Below are 20,815 nucleotides of genomic sequence, written 5' to 3'. Positions count from 1 at the left end.
ACATATCAATACTTACCTTAAATGTAAATGGATTAAATGCTCCCACCAAAAGACACAGACTGGCTGAATGGATACAAAAACAAGACCCATATATATGCTGTCTACAAGAGACCCACTTCAGACCTAGAGACACATACAGACTGAAAGTGAGGGGATGGAAAAAGATATTCCATGCAAATGGAAATCAAAAGAAGGCTGGAGTAGCAATTCTCATATCAGACAAAATAGACTTTAAAATAAAGACTGTTACAAGAGGCAGAGAAGGACACTACATAATGATCAAGGGATCAATCCAAGAAGAAGATATAACAATTGTAAATATTTATGCACCCAACATAGGAGCACCTCAATACATAAGGCAAATGGCTAAGAGCCATAAAAGGGGAAATTGACAGTAACACAATCACAGTAGGGGACTTTAACACCCCACTTTCACCAATGGACAGATCATCCAAAATGAAAATAAATAAGGAAACACAAGCTTTAAATGATACATTAAACAAGATGGACTTAATTGATATTTATAGGACATTCCACCCAAAAACAACAGAATACACATTTTTCTCAAGTGCGCATGGAACATTCTCCAGGATAGATCATATCTTGGGTCACAAATCAAGCCTTGGTAAATTTAAGAAAATTGAAATCGTATCAAGTATCTTTTCCGACCACAACGCTATGAGACTAGATATCAATTACAGGAAAAGATCTGTAAAAAATACCAACACATGGAGGCTACACAATACACTACTTAATAACGAAGTGATCACTGAAGAAATCAAAGGGAAAATCAAAAAATACCTAGAAACAAATGACAATGGAGACACGACGACCCAAAACCTATGGGATGCAGCAAAAGCAGTTCTAAGAGGGAAGTTTATAGCAATACAATCCTACATCAAGAAACAGGAATCATCTCGAATAAACAACCTAACCTTGCACCTAAAGCAATTAGAGAAAGAAGAGCAAAAAAACCCCAAAGCCAGCAGAAGGAAAGAAATCATAAAGATCAGATCAGAAATAAATGAAAAAGAAATGAAGTAAACAATAGCAAAAATCAATGAAACTAAAAGCTGGTTCTTCGAGAAGATAAACAAAATTGATAAACCATTAGCCAGACTCATCAAGAGAAAAAGGGAGAAGACTCAAATCAATAGAATTAGAAATGAAAAAGGAGAAGTAACCACTGACACTGCAGAAATACAAACGATCATGAGAGATTACTACAAGCAACTCTATGCCAATAAAATGGACAACTTGGAAGAAATGGACAGATTCTTAGAAATGCACAACCTACCGAGACTGAACCAGGAAGAAATAGAAAATATGAACAGACCAATCACAAGCACTGAAATTGAAACTGTGATTAAAAATCTTCCAACAAACAAAAGCCCAGGACCAGATGGCTTCACTGGCGAATTCTATCAAACATTTAGAGAAGAGCTAACACCTATCCTTCTCAAACTCTTCCAAAATATTGCAGAGGGAGGAACACTCCCCAACTCATTCTACAAGGCCACCATCGCCCTGATACCAAAACCAGACAAAGATGTCACAAAGAAAGAAAACTACAGGCCAATATCACTGATGAACATAGATGCAAAAATCCTCAACAAAATACTAGCAAACAGAATCCAACAGCACATTAAAAGGATTATACACCATGATCAAGTGGGGTTTATTCCAGGAATGCAAGGATTCTTCAATATACACAAATCAATCAACGTGATACATCATATTAACAAATTGAAGGAGAAAAACCATATGATCATCTCAATAGATGCAGAGAAAGCTTTCAACAAAATTCAACACCCCAAAAAAAAAAAAAAAAAATTCAACACCCATTTATGATAAAAGCCCTGCAGAAAGTAGGCATAGAGGGAACTTTCCTCAACATAATAAAGGCCATATATGACAAACTCACAGCCAACATTGTCCTCAATGGTGAAAAACTGAAACTATTTCCACTAAGGTCAGGAACAAGACAAGGTTACCCACTCTCACCACTATTATTCAACATAGTTTTGGAAGTGTTAGCCACAGCAATCAGAGAAGAAAAAGAAATAAAAGGAATCCAAATCGGAAAAGAAGAAGTAAAGCTGTTACTGTTTGCAGATGACATGATACTATACATAGAGAATCCTAAAACTGCCACCAGAAAACTACTAGAGCTAATCAATGAATTTGGTAAAGTAGCAGGATACAAAATTAATGCACAGAAATCTCTTGCATTCCTATATACTAATGATGAAAAATCTGAAAATGAAATTAAGAAAACACTCCCATTTACAATTGCAACAAAAAGAATAAAATATCTAGGAATAAACCTACCTAAGGAGACAAAAGACCTGTATGCAGAAAATTATAGGACACTGATGAAAGAAATTAAAGATGATACAAATAGGTGGAGAGATATACCATGTTCTTGGATTGGAAGAATCAACATTGTGAAAATGACTCTACTACCCAAAGCAATCTACAGATTCAATGCAATCCCTATCAAACTACCACAGGCATTTTTCACAGAACTAGAACAAAAAATTTCACAATTTGTATGGAGACACAAAAGACCCCGAATAGGCAAAGCAATCTTGAGAACGAAAAATGGAGCTGGAGGAATCAGGCTCCCTGACTTCAGACTATATTACAAAGCTACAGTAATCAAGACAGTTTGGTACTGGCATAAAAACAGAAATATAGATCAATGGAACAGGATAGAAAGCCCAGAGATAAACCCACGCACATATGGTCACCTTATCTTTGATAAAGGAGGCAAGCATATACAGTGGAGAAAAGACAGTCTCTTCAATAAGTGGTGCTGGGAAAATTGGACAGCTACATGTAAAAGTATGAAATTAGAACACTCCCTGACACCATACACAAAAATAAACTCAAAATGGATTAAAGACCTAAGTGTAAAGCCAGACACTATCAAACTCTTAGAGGAAAACATAGGCAGAACACTCTATGACATAAATCACAGCAAGATCCTTTTTGACCCAGCCCCTAGAGAAATGGAAATAAAAACACAGATAAACAAATGGGACCTAATGAAACTTAAACGCTTTTGCACAGCAAAGGAAACCATAAACAAGACCAAAAGACAACCCTCAGAATGGGAGAAAATATTTGCAAATGAAGCAACTGACAAAGGATTAATCTCCAAGATTTACAAGCAGCTCATGCAGCTCAATAACAAAAAAACAAACAACCCAATCCAAAAATGGGGAGAAGACCTAAATAGACATTTCTCCAAAGAAGATATACAGATGGCCAACAGACACATGAAAGAATGCTCAACATCCTTAATCATTAGAGAAATGCAAATCAAAACTACAATGAGGTATCATCTCACTCCGGTCAGAATGGCCATCATCAAAAAATCTAGAAACAATAAATGCTGGAAAGGGTGTGGAGAAAAGGGAACACTCTTGCACTGTTGGTGGGAATGTAAATTGATACAGCCACTATGGAGAACAGTATGGGGGTTCCTTAAAAAACTAAAAATAGAACTACCATACGACCCAGCAATCCCACTACTGGGCATATACCCTGAGAAAACCATAATTCAAAAAGAGTCATGTACCAAAATGTTCATTGCAGCTCTATTTACAATAACCAGGACATGGAAGCAACCAAAGTATCCATCATCGGATGAATGGATAAAGAAGATGTGGCACATATATACAATGGAATATTACTCAGCCATAAAAAGAAATGAAATGGAGGTATTTGTAATGAGGTGGATGGAGTTAGAGTCTGTCATACAGAGTGAAGTAAGTCAGAAAGAGAAAAACAAATACAGTATGCTAACACATATATATGGAATCTAAGGGGAAAAAAAAAAGGTCATGAAGAACCTAGTGGCAAGATGGGAATAAAGACACAGACCTACTAAAGAATGGACTTGAGGATATGGGAAAGGGGAGGGGTGAGATGTGACAGGGTGAGAGAGTGTCATGGACATATATACACTACCAAATGTAAAATAGATAGCTAGTGGGAAGCAGCCGCATAGCACAGGGAGATCAGCTCGGTGCTTTGTGACCACCTAGAGGGGTGGGATAGGGAGGGTGGGAGGGAGGGAGATGCAAAAGGGAAGAGATATGGGAACATATGTATATGTATAACTGATTCACTTTGTTTTAAAGCAGAAACTAACACACCATTGTAAAGCAATTATACTTCAATAAAGATGTTAAAAAAAAAAAGATGTAGGGGGGATAAATTGGGAGTTTGGGATTGACATAGACACACTACTATATTTAAAATAGATAACCAACAAGGACCTACTGTATAGCACAGGGAACTCTACTCAATATTCTGTAATAACCTAAATGGGAAAAGAATTTTAAAAATAATAGATATATGTACATGTATAACTGAATCACTTTGCTGCACACCTGAAACAAACACAACATTGTAAATCAACTAGACTCCAGTATAAAGTAAAAACTAAAAAAAAGAAAAGAAAAGAAAAAGGACTCCTGTAGCCAAACAAGTTTTGGAAATGTTGTGTTCGCTTATTGTACTGGGGATACACAAAACATATCAATTAGGGCAAAACCAAAACCAAAAAGACCCTCACTTCATTTATCCCACTGCCTTCCCAAATTTATTTGATGGCAAGCCCTCTAGAACATTCCAGGGAAGGCTTGCAGGGCGTGCTGCACTCTGCGTGGACATGAGTGAGGGGAAGCAATCCCTCTCTGCAGCACCGTGCCACTCACCCTCCCTCCCTCACCCGCCCAGACAGCACTGTGTCCTGCATCGACTTTTCTCTCACTTGCTTTTACTCTTCCCTCCCCCTTCCCCACCAGCCCTTCCTATTTTCCCCTCCCCAAGCCTTGATGCGGATGGTTCTGTAGAATGTGAACCACACAGGAGCGAGGATGCATGTGCCTGTTCACCACTGCGCCCTCCCCACCCGAGTGTCCAGGGAGGGCAGGCCCTCTGTGGGCATTTTTGGAAGGGTGGGTCTATCTGAGCCCCCTTCCTTCTGAGCAAGTGAGGTTCCCTCCACTTTCCAGTTCATTGTATCAGGCCTAGGAAAGGGGAACAGGAAGGAGGAAATAGAATAAGCCGAGGTCATAACAGCCAGGTGGCCTTCCTGCCAGTTAAGACACTTACTTCTCTGCACCAAGCAAATTCAAAAGCAATCTTCACACGTTGGCTCTGGAAATAACAATATTTCAGAGACTGTGCTCCAGCTTGATAGACCACCTGTGGTCAAACTCCCTCCTCGATCACAGGAGGCTGCCAGCTGGACCAACCGACCAGGGGAAGCCAGGACCCGGCATTGAACTGGAACTATCAATTAGATGGCCTGTCTCTTCGGTTAGCTATACAGAGCCTTTATGCAGAATTAGGGGTCTGAGCTGAAAGCCAAGCCTACGCCCATCTTTGAGACTTGAATTTGGCCAAAAACATGAACCTTAGCATCTCCCCAAGCCATTTCTGACACCGAGCCCACGTGGTTCCTGATTCTCCGCGTAACTCTGGTTTTCACTCCCTACAGCTGAGGAAACAAAACTGAGAATACTTTGTAACTCACAGTCCAAACAAGTAGCCCCAGATATTTCAAGGAATGAAGAGCCAAAGAATCTGCTCCTTACCCGGGCTCGTTACAGGGACCAGAGATGCCCTCAACCTGCCCAGCTCCTCGCGGCTGAGCTGGGTCACTCTGTCGGAGATGACCTGTTGGACGGTCCCCAGCTGCCGGAAGGTGGGAATGGCCACTGCGAAGTCTGGGATGAGGGAGATGGTCTGCATCTCGGTGATGTCAGCGTTCCCGATGCCGATGCCGATGGGCACGGCCCCTCCCCTCTTCAGGACCACCGAGGGGCCGCTCACATCATCCCCAGACCTGTCGGCCGTGAGGACGATCAGGAGCTGGGGGACGCCTTCCGCTATGCGGCTCCCGGCGGAACCAATCAGGATGTTCCTCAGGACAAAGTCCAGGGCGGCCCCGGTGTTGGGGGTTGGCCCGCCCAGCAGGGTCATCCCGCGGATGGCACCGACGATGCTCTGCTGGTCCATGTAGGAATTCAGGTAGAACTCGGGCCTGGTCCGGTCGCTGTACTGCACCACAGCTACGCGCACCCGGTCCGCACCCACGTCCAGGCTCTCCACCACTCTCTGGACAAACTCTTTCAACAGCGGGAAGCCGCTCCTGACACCCTCGGAGCCGTCAATCAGAAACACCACATCCTTTTCACCTGAAACTAGAAGGAAGACAGCCTCTGTGACTCACATGGGACACAATAGGGATAATTTCATACCAATTTGTGGTGGACCGAATAACTCCTAAGATATCCAACTCCTAATCCCTGGAATTTATATGGAAGAAAATCTGCAGGTGTGATTAAATTAAGGATTAGAGGGATGGGGAGATTGCCCTGGATTATCCAGGTAGATCCAGTGTAATCAATCATGTGTCCTTATAAAAGGGAGATAAGAGGATTAGAGTTAGAGGGAGAAGAGGTAAGGATGGAAACAAGAGGCCAGAGATACAAGAAGATCTGCTTTGAAGATCTGCCGGCTTTGAAGATGGAGGAGGGGGCCATGGATCAAAGATGCAGGCAGCCCCTAGACACTGGAAAAGATAAGGAAGTGGGTAATCGGCCAGAACCTCCAGAAGGAAAGCAAGCATGTTGACGCCTTGATTTTAGCCCAGTAAAACAGGTTTTGGATTTCTGACCTCTAAAACTTAAGATAGTAAATTCATTTTGCTTTAAGCCACTAAATTTATCACAATTTATTAAAGCAGGATTAGGAAACTGATGCACCAATACATACAGATAGCCCTTTTATTTTAGAACTTTTCCATGTTTGAACAGTATTGTTAACTTTCAACATTGTACTCAAGAAGAAATGTTGGGGGCAGGGAGAGAGACATGGTCGGCGGAGTCTGCACAACCATTAGCACTTTATAGATGAGAGGTTTCGAATGATGTACTGCAAGTCACAGCGGATCAATGGGGGAAAATGTAACCCAGATGTCCAGGTTACAACCCAAAACCAACAGCGAACGTGCTCAATAGTCAATGTAGAGAAGCTCTATATTCTCTATTTTCAATCAAAGGGATTATATGTGAAATTAATTACTCTTTTTGCTGCAGTTTTATCACCAAATGCAAAGTGGTTAAGCATGAAGTCATGGTAACAAAGATTAGTACTGAAAAACTTTAATGCAGCGTTTATAACGGGAACGTGCCTGCCTCTCTTCATGCTTTATGGTTTTCATGAATGCAGAGAATGAATTATGACCAGTGATACCCACTTAAAATAAGAAATCGGGGAAATATATGAAGATGAAGACCGTTTTAGCTCTAACGTAACCGTGTTATATGGCTTTTATTATATATATAGTAAAAACTGTGTTTTTTTTAAAAAAAAAAAGGATTATTTTTAACCACTGATATAGCTAAATCTTTATAATGTATCTTACTACAAAACATTCTAGTGTCCTTAAAAATAATCACCCTGATTCTCCTGTTTTGCCCTAGAGAGCAGTTAGAGAGTCATCTCAGGGAAAGAAAAGTCATATTCCATTGTTCTTGCAGAAATCACCTATCTTTCTTGGAAACCCAAGGAGGGCTTCTACCCTGAGACAGGGAGCCAGCGGCCTACCATCAACTCAAGCATGGGACAATTGGGCTGCAGAAGCAACCAGAAGTTCTATGCCTTACCTGGTGTTGGCACCCCATTTTGCACCGATTTTAAGAGGTTTACGATCTGTGGTTGAAGGTCTCCAATCTTGGGAAGTGACTCCGCAGCCAGGATAAAGGCGGGGGATGGTACTATCTGCTCCAACTCAGCAGGGTCTGCGTTCTTGGCCTGGAGGATGAAGGGCACCACCCCAGTTTGTTTCAGGTTGAGAGCTGGCCTGTCCACACGATCGGACGACCTTCCCGCCACCAGCAGCACCAGGAACTGAAGCACTCCGTCCTCGACCCGGCTTCCAGTGGACTTCACAAAGATGTACCTCTGCGCGTAGTCCAGGGCGTAGCCCAGGTTGAGGGCTTTGCCTGTCTTGATCTTCATTCTCTTCACAAGATTCAGGATCTCGGGCTTGTTCTGGTGCTCATCAAAACGGGACTCCACCCTGACATCGTCGCTGTACTGAGCCACCGCAATCCGGGTCCTGTCAGTTTTCACATCCAGCTCATCAATGACCTTGTAGAGGAAGTCGCGGACGGCAGGGAACTGGCCCACGAGATTGGCTGAGCCATCAAAGAGGAACAGGATGTCTCGCTTGCTCTCTACAATGGAAGTGAGTTAGGACACAGTGAGGGGCAAGAACACAACAGGCACCAAACTGACCTGAGCCCAGAACCACCAGCTTTTGGTAAGGGGAGTTCACAAAATTCATCTGATGATCACTGCACCAGCAAGGGAAGAGAAAACCCACACCAGGTGTCTTTCAAATGCCCCCTTTCATCTATGCACAGGATTAGGACAACTAGATTGGTCTGCCCAAACTTACATCATGCTTCCTCAACAAAGCAGGCCAAAGAAAAGCCCAGAGGGTGCTGTTCTTATATCATGTGGCAACCACTCTAGGAGAACAGACAGTGTTTTCAAATTGTTACAAACAGAACTATGGAAAATATGGTCCTGTTGTTCTTCTGCTTAAAAATTGATCTGTCTCTAGTGACAAAGGCTGATATGGGTTATCCACCTGACACATAGACATGCTCTAATTAGATTCTCTTTTCATTAAATTTGAGCTTATGGGTTAGAACCCAAAATAGTGTCCATTATCGGTCTGTGGGTCAGGATCTCTGTCAGTGATTTCCAATCTGCTGTGATCAGACAACAGAAAACACGGACATAGGGGGCTACAGCATGTCATGTGAACATTATTTTCGGCACAAACGGTTCTTAGAACTATTTTGATTATGTTTCAGCGGGATCTATCTTGCTACCCATCTGTGTGATGTCAGCAAGTGGTAGAGCTAAGAGTCTGTATCTCATCACCCTGGTAATCTGCAGTCATCATCACCATCCAGACTTCCTTTGGAAGCCATTTTGCCATCACATAAAGATACAGCCTTCATTGGGTTTATGACAAATAACTTTCTAGATACAGCAGATTTGGAACATAAAAATATCATATCAGGAAAATCCTTTCCATTTTTAAATGCTCCCAATGCATACTCATGTATGAAAGAGAATCCATCTCTCTCTGTCTTTCTCTGTTTTTCTCCCATTTCCATCTGGATTTGCTCACCAGAATCTTCAGAGGCATTGGGGCAAAATAAATAAATAAGTAAAGCTTCTGAATCAAGAGTGGGATAACCTGGACAGAACATAAGCTGGATTTTCTAGACTTTCTTTCATGAACCAACACCCTTTAGACAGAGCATCTAAGCTTGCTGGTACAGTGTCTCAAACCCCCCTTCAAAATCCTTCAACCAAAGAGAGCCCATCATCTTTCTATAGCTTATTGCCACGCTCTGGAATTCAGATCGGGCCATCTGCCTGCCAAAGTGGTGTCAGGGGGGAAGAGGGAGCCCGGAGCAGTCGGAGAGCGTTACCTGGCTGGGCGAGTGGCACTTCCTCCACACCTCCACTAACATAAGTGGTTAGGGGCTGAATCAGCTGCTGAGGCAAAGCAGGCAGGGAGCTGAAATCATCCATGAGATACACCAGGCTCGGGTTAAAAGCAATCTGCTCAAGCTCTGCCTTATTGGCCTGGCTAGTGCCCACACAAAAGGTCAGGATGCCTGCGCGTGCTAGGGCGTTGGCAGCTTGCAAATAGGAGTCCTCAGACTGCCCGGCTGTGAGCAGGAGCAGGAGTTGCGGCACCTGGTCCCGGATCCTGCTGCCGCCAGCTTCGGTGAAGTGGTTGTCGTGGACATAGCTTAGGGCTGCGCCCGTGTTCCGGCCCAAACCCCCCTTGAGCTGCAGCTGCCTCACGTGAGCTAGCAAATCTGACTTGGTCTGGTAGGTGTTTAGAGAGAACTCCGTCACCGGAGTGTCACTAAATTGCACTAAACCGACACGAATATGGTCGCTTCCAACATCAAGGCTGTTAACTACGTTCATGACAAAGTCCCGCACGTAAGGGAAATTGGTCTTTCCAACGTTGAACGATCCATCCAAAAGAAAGATGATATCCCTTTTGTTTACGTGAACTGCAGTGGAGCACAGAAAACAAAGTGAGACATACACAACCGCAGAGGGCTTCCTCATGTGTGCCCACAGCCCAGGCACACATGCCAACATGTAGAACACAGAGAACATCAGTGAGGCCAAGCACGTCCATCTCGTAAAATATGGCAGAAAGCTGCATGTTTTCCTCCAGTGGGGGCTGGTGTTTGTGAGGAGTATTGATAGCCGACATTACGAAACCAAGTTGGCTCACAGAGAGATACAGTGCCAAAAGCTAGAATGTTTACAACCAACAAAGGTGATCAGAATCCTTGAAACAGAACATTCCTTCCCTGGAAATGAATTCTGCAAGGGTGTTGCTCCTTTCTGCATCACTCGGCTTATGACCACGGTCAGAGCCAGGTTTACCTGGGCGAGACTGGGTCCCCCTGGGTTTCCCTCTGCACATTTACAGAGAAATTTCCACTTACAGATAGATTAGAAGGGTTAGTCCAAGTTAACCTGAGAACATGAGTTCCCTAAGGCTAAAAAAATCAACAAAATTAGGCTGTTCTCATCTTGAAATATTCCTAGGGAGGCCCACTTGTCATTCTCTACTGAGACTCTTCTATAGGAGAGTCACGGCATTGCCAGGCAATAATCCAACAAGTGTCCATGGGGATTCCTCCTGAGTGAGATCACAGGATCATGGAAACACATTAAAATGCAAAGAGACTCTTTGCTATGCTTGGCTGAGGTTGTGCTCATAAAGAATCGAAAGTACAATTCTCAAATCAGAGTGTTTTCCCCAACACACGTCACCAAAATCTTCCCCATCTCTTCCCTGAGGTTTCACTAAAATTGAAGCCTAACAACTACTTATATCCTATGTTCTATCAAATTGAACTTTGGCTCTGAAAGTGTGGATTAGAAGTCTTAAGGAAATAAAAGAGAGAGAGAGAGAGGATTTTAGAAGACCAGAGAGCTTGAGGAGAAAGCATGCATCCATGCACCGTGGGTCATGCACCGAACATTCTTCCAGTGGTGAAGTTTGTGAGGCGGAAAAGCTTGTTTCTGTGATATCCATCTTCTTTAAGGACGGTGAATTGCACTGATTCAATTCGTAAGCTCATTGACCGTTATCCTGTCTTTAAAAATAACTGTTCAGTGATAACCATAATAAATGAGGGGTTTGGAGAACCACTGGGTTTTTATCTGCACACGCATCCCCTCACTATGCTTCCCCATTGAAGGAAATCCCTTAAAGAGAGAGGACAGAGGATGAATGCTCTATGCTGCTCAGGTTTGGACCATTTAGAAGTGGACTGTCTACTTGGGAAAGGAAGAGCCAGGCTTCATCTTGGTGGAGGGGGGAGGGGGCTGGACAGGAGTCACCAGTAGAGACAGAACACTGGGACCTCAAGAGGGATCAGAACAGAGAGATGATCTCCTCTGCCAGAAGCTTCAAAGACAGGTGGTCTCTGGTCCTATAGCCTAAGTCACACGATTCTTATTTTATGACATTTTAAGACATACAGTTGTATCACATGGTGTTTTAAGTCATATATTTCCCAAGTCAGGGTAAAAGGAAACCCGAAATAAATCTTGTTTGCTGCTATGGTTTCCATCATTTAAAAGGTGTCTCTCAGCTGAACACAAATAAAACTTGGGTTTGTTTTTTCCCCAAAGACTCTGCCTGGAGACAGCCCTCTTATATGTCTGACACCCTCCACACCGCACCTTCAGTGGTTCCAGAGAGGGTCCTGAGAGGCGCCAGCAAGCCAGGCAGCACACCCTGCAAAGGGGCGGCTCGGAACTCAGCAGGAATGAACACCAGGGAGGAATCGAAAGCGATCTCTTCCAGCTCAGCCCGGTCGGCCGCCTTGTTCCCGACGGCAAAGGCCATGGTGCCGCTTCTCTTCAGCTCCTGGGCAGGCTGGCTGACTTCATCTAAGGACTTACCACCTGTAATCAGCACCAAAAGCTTAGGGACCCCCTCGGCGGCCCGATAGCCGGCCGCCTCCGTGAACAGGTTGTTCCGAACAAAGTCCAGAGCAGAGCCTGTGTACAAGGCCGAGCCATCCATGGGCTTCATTTTCCTCACGGCGGTCACGACCTCCCTCTTGGTGGGGTAGGTATTGAAATAAAACTCCGGCCTCACTGTGTCTGCATACTGAGCCACTGCCACTTGGATATAATCCTGTCCGATCTCCAGCCTCTGGATGACCTTGGCAACGAAGTCGCGGATTGCATTGAAGCTGACCAGTCCCAGGGCAGAAGAGCCATCCACCAGGAAAACTATGTCTCTCTTGTTGATTTCAATGACTGTAGGTAGCAACGTGACAAGGTGAGTAGAATAGCCTTACGCATCACATTCAGTATGACTCTCTACACAGCTAACACCACCCAAGGAGAGTTCCCTTTGCCCTGGCCAATGTCAAGTCCATGGGAGCCCCTAAGGAATTTGTCCTAACACACCCATTAGTTATAGCTGCGTTAGTTATAGCTTCCCTACGGCTGGCAAGTGGCGCTCCCCAAACCCCCACCCTCTCTTAGTACTTTTTACAAAATAGTTGCACAGAAATCAATGTAGGTTTATTTGCCGCTTATTTACCATATTGTCACTAAAAATGTCAGAAAGCTCTTTTCTACCATAAATCCATAGCTTGGGTTTTAGAGGTGAGAACGAAGCCGTAGCTCAAATAATTAAAGAAGCGATCAGTGTCTGCTCGGAGAGCCCTGTGCTTCACAATCCTGACTTCATGAACACCTATTGCCAAGTGCAAAACTTGAAAAAGCATAAGCACCTCTGTTCCTTTTGGTACTCTTGTCCATGCCTTGATTTTTTCAGGCAAGGGGGAAAAAACACCAGTTATTTGGCATCATAAACTTATAAAAAGGAAATTGATGTCAAAACTAGCAAGTGGCCCAGAAGTATTTGTATTTAAGAGAGAGGCATTGTGCAGGTCCCACGTTACATGTTAAGGTTATGATAATCCAAAGACAAACCACAAAGCAAAAACACCTTAACAAGATCACTGCCTCCAAGTGACTATGAACTTGTGTCCACCTGCTGTATCGACACCCAGGCAGCACACCTGAGTCTCGGGAACCGAGGCTCATATCGGACCACAGCACCCCATCTAGAAAACGGAGAAGGCTTCCAAGACTCGTAAGATCGTAAATGGTTCAAGCAGAGGCAGGAGTGTTTGCAATTTATTAAGTGATCATCTGGATGTGAGGAGGCCTCGTTACTCCCTGCAGTCAGATGGACGGCACGTAACACTTTAGTTCACTTGACGTTTGATTATATTGACAGCATGGGTCCAAACTCTCCTCTTTAAGAGAAAACATGTTAATGTACCATAGATACAAAGCATTCAGGGACAGGCGCGTGGGGACCACTGCTTTGGCATTAAGTCGTGGTGTAAACAGTGAATTCCAAGTCCTCCAACTCTCCATCGAGGGCTGCAGACACGTGGATTCTCCCTACACGGGGGGGCTGAGAGACCCTGAGAGCCACACCCCCTGCTTCCTCCCTCTTCCTCTCTCCATATACACCTAAAAGCCATATATACAGCTGTGCAGTTAACCACATGTGTGCTCTCTAGACACATACAAAGACAGCGAGCACACCTGGAAACACCCACTCTCACACACGCTCCTTCCATACCGTGGATGTAGGAGTTGAAACGATAAATGCAGAGCTTCCTGAATTCAATAAGATGTATGCAACACATGGATAGATGGAGAGGAAGGCAGATCCCTTTCATCCCCTGGTCACTGGGCTGACTCACCCCCACCTTGTCTCCTCCCTCCCCCTCCAGTAAGAGTCCTCCTCTTCCTGCTGTGAGATGCCAGCAGAGCCGTCTCCCCTCTTTCACACGGCTCTGCTGGGGCTCGGTGTGAAACCCCCTTACCAAGGGGGCCCTGAAGGTCCTGTAACCAGTCGACTTCAGCCCTCACCTCCCTATTGACCCACAGGATGCCAAGACCCCTGCAGCCCTGGCAAGCCAAGGTCCGTGGCAGTCCTCTCTCTCTCACGCTCCTGTTGCCAAGCAAAATCTCCTCCAGCAAACGTCCAGCCCCCATCGCCCTTCCTCGGTGCTGTCTTCCTCTGCACCCTCCTCTTAGGGTGACTCAAGGCTACTCTTAGGTGATTCTTCTCAGTGACTTGGGGACCCTGACCTCCAATAAAGCAGGTCTTCCTATCCCCCCAGCTTCACTGAAAAAAATAGAAGCCACTGGAGGACTTCACCCAAGCTGGTGATGCTCGCGCCCTAAACCAGAGGCTTCTCCAGGCTTCCGGGCCTCAGTGAGCTCCAGCCCCGCCTCCCCCGACAGTTCTGGGTGCGGCCAGGCTCCCTCGTGCTGCACGACTGATCGCCACGCCTGGTACCTTGTTCCTTCTGCTCCTCGTCTGCTTCTGTCCTGCAGCTCCTCACACCAGCCTTCCCTCACACCAGCCACCTGACCTACAGCTCTCTTTCGCCCTTCTTTCCACGACAGCCCCCTTTATCGTCCTCATCTGTCACGCTCTGGGAGTAGTTTTCTGGTCGTTGGTTCACGTTTTTGTGATCTATCTCCCCATTATACTGCAACGAGCCAGCGGCCACATCAGTCTGGTCCACCAGCACTGGGTCCCCAGTGCTTGGCAAGGTGTCCAGCACATACCTGATAGCTAGGAATATCTGTTGAATATTTACAGACGAAGCACAAAGATTAAAGACGGTTTTGTAAGTGAGGAGTGAAAGTTAGCTGGGGAAAGCTGAAATAAGGGCCTGGACTGCCATAGATAAAAATGAACTTGAAACTTCTCCTGGAACAGAAATATCCTTTCATCCTTTGTCATCACTTCAAAAAACTGGAGCCCAGAAAGTCTGTGTGGGCTGCCCAGGATCACACAGCTGGTTAACATAAGACCTAGGACCAAAGGCCCGCTCTTCGGACAGCAGCCGTGGCGCTTCCTGAGTGTTTACAAAACCTATGGAAGTCATTCTTTTGTTTCCAAAAGCATGCAAGCCCAGAGAAACCTTAATATTGATAGATTGTATTCCAATCAGAGGGAAGTCTGGAAATATCAAGAGAATTTTCCAGATGTAATTTTGCGTCAATTCTTAATTTACCCCACCCAGCAATATGCCTAAAACCATTAATAATAAAATCCCTGACGGATGGGTGAGATCACCAGTGATGTAACCTGGTCCACCTGGATCTGCCAGATTTTTACCTGCCACAGCATCAAGCACCACTGGGTTCTTACTTAAATTTTTAAATACTCTTCCCACCTCCCATGTCCATGAAATGTATTTTCTTATGTGACTTGATTAGTTTTATCTGCTGTTTTAAAATGACTCCAGTCGGGCTCTTTTGCCAAAGGCCTCCCATCTGAGTGTATAATCACTCCGTCAACAGAGCTACCCTACAATTCAGTAAACACAGGAAACAAGGTTTTCATAAACATCCCCCCAAGTGAGTGCTTTGTTATTTCTTACCTCCAGAAATGCCACTCCTGCTTCGCATCACAAAACTGATTTTGGGGAGACAGTTCTCACATGTCAGCACACTCTAACGGGCTGATTTTTAGAGCTCAATGCCATTATCCTGGAGTAACTGTCTCGGAACCGTAATGATCCCCTGAGATCCATTTTTAGGATGACTGCATTATAAGTAGGTCATACGACGATGTTTAATAACCTCAACGTACCAGGTTTGTTGAATTAGCCTTAAAAGCACACTTCTTGACAACTCATGCTCTAACAAGAACTTTCCACTCCATCTCAGATCTCTGGGTTTTTTGGAACACTGCAACCGTCACAGACACCACATCCAATAACTAGCTCATCTTGGAAGGACTCGGCTGTGGGTACTTACAGGTTCTCCCGAGGCAAATCATTCTGCAAGGTGCCCCCCTGACTTCTACAAAACCACACACAGACACCCCACTACCACACAGACGGTGAGAAAAGCATACGTACCTTGGGTGACAATGGTTGGCGGTTGCAAGACAATGTGCCTTTGGGCCACGCCAACAATGTACGGCAGTAATTGCTCCTGGACGTCCCCAAAGCTACGGAATTCCGGGACAGTAAACACCAAGTTGTCATTGGTAGCTATGTGCTGAAGCTCTGCCTTGGAGGCGGCCTGGGCTCCGAGGCCAAACGAGAAAACACTAGCCTGCTTCAGTGCTATGACCGCGTCTCGGATTTCATCACTAGAAGGCCCAGCACTTATGAGGACCAGCACCTGGGGAACCCCTTCCTCCACTCGGCTGCCCCCTGCCCGGGTGAAGTGATTCTCCACCACAAAATCAAGGGCAAGGCCGACATTGGCCAACTCCCCACCGATGAACCCCAGGGCTTGCACTGCGTCCAGAACCTGAGCCTTGGTGGAATAGCTGTTTAAGGAGAACATGGTTCTGGGCTCATCGCTATACTGGACCACCCCCACTTGGATCTGCTGAGTTCCAACTGAGAGTCTCTCAAGGAGATTTACAAGGAAGTCGCGAATGACTGCGAAATTGACACTTCCGGTGTTGTTTGATCCATCAATTAGGAAAATAATGTCAGCAGAGTCTTGTGCTTTAAAAGAGAGAAATGCAAAAAATGTGAAAGCATTAGAACAAGTGACCACATGCACCGTTCAGTGTTCTGACATGTTTCTTGGGAAACCAATAAGAAACACGAAATATGGACAAACAAAACACATGTTGATTAAGGAATGTGAAATTCTCTTTTAGTTCTGCATTCTGAATGGATAAGAGGCAACTTCTTAACAGAAATGATGGTGTTAAGTAGGGGCATTTAATATCAAATTTTCTTCTGTGCCATCTTTGTAGTCAAATTCCAAAACATATTCAACTTCTGGGGATATTCTGAAATGTTCTACTAAATTTGGAGGGAGCTGCAGTTGCATGGAAGTGTGCATTACCATGCCTACAGGAGAAAGTAAAGGAGTATGTTAACAAAGGTCCAAGGATGATTTCTAATTTGAGGACATTTCTCTTATAATCCTCAAGTCATTATAAGAATTTTCTTTGTCCAAATCCACAGCACAAAACAGAATCCCAGATTTAGGGTTTGGTGATTCATCACCCCAGTATGTTAAACACTTGATTCCTTGAGCAAATGTTGTTCCTTCTTTTTCACTTTAAAAACCAAAATGGCTGTGTATCTACCGCTTTGGGAATATGAAAAGAAGAACTCACACAACATTTACAGTTTTGACTCAAAAATACTCTGATCCATTTTGGTTTGATTTTCGTTTCTCAAATGACGTTTAGTTGCGTGAAACTCAAATGCAAGTCTGGGATTCAGCTAAATGTTTTCTTCATTTATTTTTGCCATTGCCTCTATATTCAATCACACAATGCAGGACGATGTTAAGCAGAGTGATATGAAACCAGTCATGACATAATTATCCAACCTTATTTTTATGACATCCTAGACCGAGTGCCTGGCAGGACCATGGGCATCTAGTAAACCCTGAATCAGAATTAGCTCTGGAGTTATACAAATGGACATAAAAAGGCTGACCAAGATCTCTTTTCTCCCCACAATGGCAAACATGACACTTCCATTCTGTTACTGAGAATAGGAGTTTCACAGAAGCACTGAGCAAGGAATGGCAATCAATAAACTACGAACCTGGGTGGAATATTTCAAAGGCTCATCTGCTAGAATGTTTAAATCAGGCTGATTTAAACAATATGAAAAGCAAAATTATTCTAGCAAATATATTTTAATAACTTAAGTGTGTGTTAGGAATAGGAAGAGATTTTATGTGAGCATATATGGTATTTATATTCTGGATTTTAGGAAGCTATGTTTGGAGTATAATTGTAGTATTATATGAACAATCATTCATTCTGATATTTTTAATGGCAGTGAACATTTTATATGTAAAATTAATTTTTCCTGGTACCGACAAAATTGCTTTTATTTCCACAATGGAAACAGGATACAAATCTTGTCTCATGAAATTAAGGAATTTTGCTATAGTGAAATGATATTCTTACCCAAGCTCTCCCCTTGGGTAATCTGAGCCAAGGATGGCTGCAATTGGGATTACTGGAATCAGAACTGCTCTCTTTCTCCCCTTACATACATGAAACCCCTAACAACAATTTTGCAGAGGAATTCCTTTCATAGGGAAAGATACTAATGTGAAAATATCTTATAAGGTTTTATAAGATATTAACTTAGCATTTGCTAAGAATTCCAAAGCATTTGCTACTCTTTAACCAAACCATAGGGTTCCTGAAGGATCTTATGGGAGGGTGCGGTGCCAGCAGTGTGAATTATGTTCCAAGCCATAGAAATAGCCCACATAGTGCCAGGAGCTCCAGGCTCAGCAAACCATACCACAAAATTCCTCAGCACTTCCCAGGCCTAAACCAATGACCCTGAGGGACAAAGGAAGATTTGCCCCTTACTCAGCAAACCGAGACCTTTAAAGGAAGGACTAATTCTGAACCTAAGATCAATAAAAGAAGAACGATCCCTAAATCACAGATGACTCATTCCTTATTAATTTCTTATACTTTTTGACTACGGTTCACAATAAAATAAATAAAATAAACAAACACTGAGGGAAAACCCTTGATTATTGCTCTTCTAAAAAGCTGAACCGCAGCAGGTCATAGAAAAATGTTGGATAATTTGTCATCACTGAAAAAACCACGTTGTCCTCTTATGCACACAATGATGGGACACACAAGGGCATGCTGTTATCCAGGAGAGCCGAAGCCTCAGACAGACACAAGAGACACCGGTTCTTGTGTACAGCAAGGCATACCAGGGATCAATATTAACTCTAAGAGGAATCAGATCTTTCTAAAATTTAAAATGTGAAGTTGTCTGGTTTTCTGCTTTTATGGCTCACGTATCACACCATCTGTGGCATTTTCTATGGAAAAGTTTCGAAACATCCATGGAAAAATCATAGGTTCCTTCAACATCGTTGGAAACACTACTTTCCTGAGCACATTGGTGTGGGCACAATGCTTTCCTTAGCTCATGGGATGCTTCCTTTTTTCAAGCAAAATTTAAAAGATCACATTTGTATTTCCTATGCAAACACAAAACTGCAGATAGGTTTTGCGAGTTTTCTAAATCTTTATATTTTGCAAAGAAAAGAAAGCTCATCCTCACTGATATATAGGTCAACTTTAGCTTTTGCTTTAGTAAAGCTTTTGTATTTTATATCCATTGATAAAAGGGATTTTTAAAAAACACAACTTTCAGTGATTACTTGAGTACAGTTCATTTAGAACAGTGGCCCTCATATATATATTCATGGGAAAAAGTTACCTACCTAGTGGGCAGGAAATGGAAAGAAATGGCCCTAACTTATTAGCAAGCTCCATAATGCCTTCCTGACTACCTTTCCCAACAACTATAAGCAGAGAATTTTTATTATTTTATTTTTTTTGCTGTGGAACATGCAGTGGGACATGATACTGGCAGAATTGCAGAGTGAAGTTAATTAGAAAAGACAACATAAATGGATTAATATTCCACCCTGGTGCTGCTAGTGGCTTGGACACTAGAAGACAGAGATGCTTTCTTGGCATAAAAACAAAGGTTTTGTCATCTGTGTGGAAACAGACTATGTTGACAGGCTCATTTAGCATTCATATGGTAATCTAATCGTTTATCCATTTATATAATTGTTAAACATAATGGCAAACTCATCCACCCTTTTTCCTAAATTGGCCAAAACACCAATAAAGAGAAGATGTTCCATTTCTCTCCTGATCCCTTTCATTTTTTTGACATGGATGAGTTATTATCCCTATATTCAGAAAGGCAATGATTAGTGAATTATTGATGCTGAGAACATTGTAGCAAATGGAAAAGGTCATTAGAGCTGCCATCTTGTAACCTCCTTGTGAACTGCAGTGCCTGGTTTGGGGTGCTCTCAGGGTCCACCTTCTTTTCCTGTAATTGGCAGGATCGACACTAGTGTCATAATGCAGAGGTGAGACACATCATTTGAAGTAGGGAATGCTATTCAGGTTTAATGCAAATAATCCAGACTGTGCCTCACGCCTCTCTATTAGAAGTAGAACCACTGGTAGGGTAATGAGCCCTCCCATCCCTATCAAAGCTGAAATCACAGATAACCACTGGGGAAACCATTTTATGAACAATCTCCTGAAACACCTTGGGGTTGGTTAGTCCTGAAACCCTTCTCATAACCATGATCTGCCTGCCCGGCTCCTATCTAATGACATCAACTCATCTTGCTCCCCACTCCTCGTTTTCTGAATCTCTCTTATGAAAAACTGATGTCTAGTACTATTTGCCTAAAAAACACCATTATTCTGATCATAATCCAGAAAGCCTTTCTCTGGACTCCTCCTCAACTGCCTCTAGGTCTCTGCCCCCTCATCCTGACCCCTGCTCCTCTGGCTTTCCAGAAGTCTCCCAGCCCCTTCCAGCTCTCATCTGCTTCCCCGCCCAGCCAGGTCCCCAGGGCGGGCTATTTCAGGAATTTACTAGCTGCCATCTTAACAATGGTAAATTTCCTTCCCAAGAAGATCTTCTTGCCTCTCTACCATCCTCTCTTTGCAAGCTCCAACCTGGTAACTTTTTTCTTCCAAGAGTGCCTGAGATACCTTCAGAACACCAGGGAGCCACGCTCATGGACAAGACCCCAGGCTGTGGTCTCTGACAACAACTGAACATCACTGCAAGTCAGCAGTTGCTTCTTG

General features: G+C 43.7%; 1 protein-coding gene across 5 annotated transcripts in view; it reads right to left on the bottom strand.

Moving 5' to 3' along the window:
• The window catches only part of COL6A3 (collagen type VI alpha 3 chain), a 93,410-nt gene that overhangs the window by 52,510 nt on the left and 20,085 nt on the right, over positions 1 to 20,815 (bottom strand). For 3 of the 5 annotated variants that reach the window (XM_082396670.1, XM_082396669.1, XM_082396673.1), the window contains 5 exons: positions 16,077 to 16,679; positions 11,839 to 12,423; positions 9,543 to 10,142; positions 7,692 to 8,264; positions 5,616 to 6,224 (listed from right to left, as the gene is read on the bottom strand). In XM_082396670.1, the coding sequence (XP_082252796.1) occupies positions 5,616 to 6,224; positions 7,692 to 8,264; positions 9,543 to 10,142; positions 11,839 to 12,423; positions 16,077 to 16,679 (2,970 nt within the window). The remainder of the gene's footprint in view (positions 1 to 5,615; positions 6,225 to 7,691; positions 8,265 to 9,542; positions 10,143 to 11,838; positions 12,424 to 16,076; positions 16,680 to 20,815) is intronic. The other 2 variants (XM_082396672.1, XM_082396671.1) reach the window with 1 other exon arrangement.

This window comes from Balaenoptera borealis (genome assembly GCF_965194805.1).
Source record: "Balaenoptera borealis genome assembly, chromosome: 6".
Lineage (NCBI taxonomy): Eukaryota > Metazoa > Chordata > Mammalia > Artiodactyla > Balaenopteridae > Balaenoptera > Balaenoptera borealis.
This window is presented reverse-complemented; position numbering and strand designations above follow the sequence as displayed.